This window comes from Hylaeus anthracinus, unplaced genomic scaffold (assembly GCF_026225885.1).
Source record: "Hylaeus anthracinus isolate JK02 unplaced genomic scaffold, UHH_iyHylAnth1.0_haploid 0, whole genome shotgun sequence".
NCBI lineage: Eukaryota > Metazoa > Arthropoda > Insecta > Hymenoptera > Colletidae > Hylaeus > Hylaeus anthracinus.
The window spans coordinates 19,185,871-19,191,294 of NW_026533254.1; the positions used below are offsets into that span (position 1 = coordinate 19,185,871).

Below are 5,424 nucleotides of genomic sequence, written 5' to 3' on the forward strand. Positions count from 1 at the left end.
AATATTTGTCGGTTAGTACATTAGTAATAGTCTAATGCTTAGTTTTTAAATAAATAGAGATACCTAAAAATGTGGCGCCATCTAGCGGTGCTATGCGGAAACTATTTCACGACAAACTTGGGCAATTTCGTGAGAGATGGCGCTACAGTTTTCGGTATTTTTACTTATTTAAAAACTAAGCATTAGACTATTATTAATGTACTAACCGAATGTTGAATTATAATAATTGCGATGAAATATTATATGAATATGCAGGAAAAAGTAAAACAATATGAATATGTGTGAAGAAATTTCTTTCGATGGAAAACATTGGTTATGTTTACAACTCTCTTCTGATTGCATACGTGTATCAGATTTGGACAAGAACGCAACGGATGGAGACAGAGATTCTGGGCATGGTGGTTCGCCAACGAGGGAGACACCCAATGCACAAGACACCGATGAAGAATCCAGTTACCCCTACGACACACCAGTTGCAACACCGTCCAAGAAGAGTGGCAACTTCTGGAGACGTTTTACCATGAAGAACCGCAACAAGCGGTAAATTACTTCACGCTGACTCTGCGACGTACTGATTACTCATTTCCATTTCTCTAACTGTACCAACTTAGTTATTCGAGCAGAGCTTGCAACTGTGATATATGTAAAAGAGGAAACAAAGTTCTCCCGCGTGAAAAAGCACACTTCCCGATCTTTCTTTTTAAGGTAAAATACTTAGTACTTAAACACTACAAAAAATGGACCAATACTTGAACAATCTAGTTACACTGGTATTATTTGAAAATGTTTGTTATATATATATAATAACTCCATTTAAACATTCATTAATGCTTTTGCAACGTTCAGTTGTCAAAGTCAAAGACAATATACTTTGAAGTGTGTTCAATTACTGGGTATTTTACTTTACATCGATTTCAAGGAGTTTCCGGACTTGTCTGCAAAATAACAAAGACCAACGATAAAATAAGAAACCAAATTTTTGTAAAAAACAATGAGCGCAATCTCATCTCGCATTACATATCACGGCGATATTTTTGGAATTATTTTCGAGGGTGTTTTTTAGAATTCTTTTGAATTCTTTCAAGAGGTTTTTCCGACGAAAATATTTGTAAATAATTACCGCGCGATGTTGCGGAGACTCCTTAAAGATTTTCTGGTCTCACAATGTTAAACGGAACTCTTGGTGTGTACTTAAATAATAACTAAGAAGCGCAGCGAAATACTTAGAATGTAAGTGTAGTAAATTTGATTTTCCGTTTCTTTTTTTTTTTTTTTTGTAACTTTAATGATAAGGACGAAGAAAACCAGGTGAAGTATGGTAGTCACATGAAACATTAAGTGTGCACAACTATTTCATCATACCTGTACATTATTAGTATTAGCTAGTCAGCCAAGCAGGTTTTACAGATTTTTAAATGCCTCATTCTGTATGAAGATCAACATCAAGAAACTACAAAAGATACTCTATGATACTCTATGATCGAGATTCTACTGTATTATTATATTTTTCTTTTCTGGCACTTGAAATATTTATGACTAATCTTACAATTAATGTAAATCGATGAAATTATTATTAAAAATACAATTATCCGCTTGCCGTGTTAAACGAGAGATCGTGAATGTAAAAAATAACAATCTTTTTATACTTGGAAGTAATCTTGGTTTTTTTATGCAACCTATTCGCTGAACAAATATCTGGATAATCACAATTTCAGGATACTGCGTATTGTAAAGGTTGATATTTATTGTGCACGACGTCGGTATGAAATTCCATTGTTCCTATCGTTTTAAGGCGTCTCGTACTTTCAGAATCAGCCGCGTTTATTCTTAAACGAAACGTAATCACCCTGTTACAATTAACAATAATCACTTACCTCATGTATCAATGATGAATCTGATGTAAGCTATGTTAATTGTAAAAACTAGAAAATCATAATGATGTAAAGGTAACGATTAAATAAAAGTTCTCTTCGAACGTTACAACGTTCAAAAAAAAAAAAAAATGTTTATTGCTGCCGCAAGTTTTTTAATCGTGTAACTACTATCACTACTACGGAAACAGGTAGTTCTTCCACCTGAAATAATAAACAAAAATAATAAAGGTAACTATTAAAGTTCGATTCAAACTTTATAACATTCAAAAATAAAGAAGCCTTTATTAAAACATTGTATCGATGTAACAAATGGAGCGAGTATCCGCTTAAAGTACAAAATTCTGTAGAAAAATAGGTTCCCTCATTTCATTATTTATATATATAATGAACTCAACGATAGATCTTTCATTGATTTGTGAATTTGGGTGGTCGCTTCTCAACGAACGCCGTCATTCCCTCCTTCCTGTCACTCTGAAAATTAAGTATCATATCGTATACTTTTTGTAAATGCTGTTTATATATACTATGCTTTATTTTTAGCAAACTTCTCACCGTTGCGAATGTACCATGAAACATCCTTTTTTCAAAATGAAGCCCTTCCTTCAAAGTGGTCTCATAAGCTGCGAAAAAATTGTTAAAAAGATTCCAGAGATAAAATAAACAAAGTAACTCTTTAAAACATTATAAACCAATGAAAATGACAATCTAAATAAAATTTTGTTGTAAACCAGTGAAAACTTGAACGTTATTACCCGCATGAACGGATTCTTTCGCCATGGCAACGATCAATTGCGAGTGAGAGGCAATTTTTTCACCCAATTTAACGGCCTCTGCAACGAGCTTGTCTGCTGGGACGACTTTGCTGACCAATCCTGTAGCCATAAAAAAACACTTTAGAGGTAAAACAAAACAGTTAAAACACAAACTTTTTTCTGCTGTTAAATTAACGAACCACTTTTTTCTGCCTCCTCAGCAGTGATCTGGTTCCCTGTAAGTACCATTTCCATTGCCTTGCTCTTGCCAACGACTCTAGTCAATCTTTGAGTGCCACCAGCACCAGGGATTGTTCCGATGCAGACTTCTGGTTGTCCAAATCTTGCTTTATCCCCGGCATAGATGATGTCGCACATCATTGCCAATTCGCAACCTCCACCTAACTAGATGTAATAAGAATTCATAATCTTGGCATCTTACTGCTTCTAGTTTCTTGGAATAGAGATTAGTTTACTTTCTTAGCAGAATTTCACATTTTGCAACTTACAGCATAGCCATTCACAGCAGCAATCACAGGTTTCATTCTTCTAGAAACACTGTCCCAATGACTTAAGAAATTACTTTTTACGTTGTCCGAGTAAGTTTTATTCTGCATTTCCTTGATGTCGGCACCTGAAAAAACAAATTAAGTCATGTTTGACTTAGGAAAAAAACTTAATTTAGATGCAGAGACGTACCAGCTGCAAATGCTTTTTCACCACCAGTAAGTACAATAGCACCAATGCTTTCATTCACATCAAGCCTGGTCACTGCATCATTTAATTCAGTCATCAATTTGTCGCAAAGAGCATTAAGTGCTTTTGGTCGGTTTAAGGTAACCAAACCCACATTTTTCTTCTCTCCTGTGATTTCAACTTTGACCATTTCGTAATTGGGTACTTGACCTGTATGAAATAAGTTTTTACAATCAACAATAATGCAAAGCTTTTTTTACCATACCATGATTTTGAAGAAGTGCATGAAAAAGTGATTATGTGAAATTTTGTGAGATTGTTTGAAAATCTCCTTTTCATTTGACAAATACAATTCAAGTATTTTCTGGCACTAAAATCTAATGAATTTTAAAATTCATAGAATATTCTGTAATTTTGTTTAATAATAAAATCATAAGAGAATTTCTCTCATTCGCTCTATGAAGATGCTAGAATTACTCTTTATTCAAGGATTTTTCTACATCACAGGTAGTTGACGACCTTGCACTGTAACCTAAGACAAGCGGGTACTTACAGCAATAATATTTAACATTACACCCAAAATGTGGCAATCTTCGACTTATTTGTAAAGTCCTGGGGACCAGAATTTGACCAACACGAGTAGTTGCCATGATATCTATTTAAGTAGTTATTGACTTAAAAAACGTTAACTAGTACCGGCGCAAGCTCTCGGAAGATCGTACTAGACATTCACTAATTTTCACCAATGTTCACGTACGACTGATAAGACTGGTGTGCCACGTTGCCTCCTAATCTATTCAATCTGTTCGCCAATGCACAAAGGACACAGTGATACACGAGCATACACGAACGAGACTTTCTTTATACGATGACCAGAATCAGGCAGGTGGAATCAGTGGCGCACATAAAAATCATGAAACCCTGTCACTGCTCAAAGCAGCTTAAAGTCAAGAATTCAGTATTTCAGTTAGCATCGAAAGTATCAAAAGATTTAACACTAAACCTACCAAGACTGATAAAAAAATGCTAGCACTAAACTATATATAGTTCAATACATGCTATACAGGGTGTTTCTTAATATGACGCTTTTTAGCCTTCAGTATTGTATTAGGGGAGTCGAGAAGTAATGTCGTTTCTTTTACATTAAATTCAAACAAATACATTTTTAATAATTTTCGGTTTTTAATTAATTATCAAATCACTCTCGTTATCAACAGCCTTTTGTTATCTAGTTTTCAAACTTTCAATGCCAGATCGATAAAAATGAATGAGCTGATAAATGATAAACAAGTATTTAAAATTGCTAAAACGACATTACTTTCCAGTCCACCTAATATAATACTAATTTTATCAAAATAAAAAATATTGTTAAATTGTATTACATGTTCAATCACTACAAAATATAAATTCTACATATATTCAACATTGACTGTAGCATTGACTGACACATTTCCCTTCAATTTCCTTTCATTTTCTGTGACATTTCCCTTTAACTTCCCTTAAATTCCCCCTCATTTCCTGGCACATTTATCTTTAATTTCCCTTTATTTTTTGTGACATATCCCTTTATTTTCCTTTTTTATTCTCATACACTTCCTGCTACACTTCCAATTAACTTTCTCTCATTTCCTGACATATTTCCCTTTAATTTCCCCTTACCTTCTGGCACATTTACCTTTAATTTCCCTTCATTTCTTGGTACACTGACCTTTAAGTTTTACACTGCTCAATTTGCAACATTATTGAACTTTTAAGAGGAGAGAAGTTGTGCTACCTCTTCGCATATCATGTTCTCCTGATACCAGGAGTAAAAATCAGGCCAAAATTTGATACGTACCACAGATTCTTCGTGCCACCTCTTCGCATATCATGTTCTCCTGATACCAGGAGTAAAAATCCGACATTTCCCATCACAATTTTGAGAGGAGCGATTTGCAACATTGTTGAAGTCTGGAGAGGAGCTATTTGCAACATTGTTGACTTTGCAACATTTTTGAAGCTTCGCGAGGAACGATTTGCAACATTGTTGACATTGTAAGATTGTTGAAGTTCGTAGAGGAACGATTTGCAACATTGTTGACATTGTAAGATTGTTGAAGTTC

General features: G+C 34.4%; 2 protein-coding genes across 5 annotated transcripts in view; one reads left to right on the plus strand and one right to left on the minus strand.

Moving 5' to 3' along the window:
* LOC128894553 (uncharacterized) overlaps window positions 1-1,977 on the plus strand; it is an 18,346-nt gene extending 16,369 nt beyond the window's left edge. For all 3 annotated transcript variants that reach the window (XM_054156376.1, XM_054156395.1, XM_054156385.1), the window contains exon 3: window positions 354-1,977. In XM_054156376.1, the coding sequence (XP_054012351.1) occupies window positions 354-544 (191 nt within the window). In that variant the 3' untranslated portion in view covers window positions 545-1,977. The remainder of the gene's footprint in view (window positions 1-353) is intronic.
* A 154-nt stretch (window positions 1,978-2,131) lies between these two features.
* The window catches only part of LOC128894542 (probable enoyl-CoA hydratase, mitochondrial), a 3,858-nt gene continuing 565 nt past the window's right edge, over window positions 2,132-5,424 (minus strand). The window contains exons 1-7 of one of the 2 annotated variants that reach the window (XM_054156355.1): window positions 3,876-4,360; window positions 3,326-3,532; window positions 3,136-3,260; window positions 2,827-3,031; window positions 2,627-2,746; window positions 2,427-2,494; window positions 2,132-2,345 (exon numbers count right to left, since the gene is read on the minus strand). In XM_054156355.1, coding sequence (XP_054012330.1) covers window positions 2,280-2,345; window positions 2,427-2,494; window positions 2,627-2,746; window positions 2,827-3,031; window positions 3,136-3,260; window positions 3,326-3,532; window positions 3,876-3,972 — 888 coding nt within the window. In that variant the 5' untranslated portion in view covers window positions 3,973-4,360 and the 3' untranslated portion in view covers window positions 2,132-2,279. Of the gene's footprint in view, window positions 2,346-2,426; window positions 2,495-2,626; window positions 2,747-2,826; window positions 3,032-3,135; window positions 3,261-3,325; window positions 3,533-3,875; window positions 4,361-5,424 lie in introns of those variants that run through there. The other variant, XM_054156363.1, reaches the window with a different exon arrangement.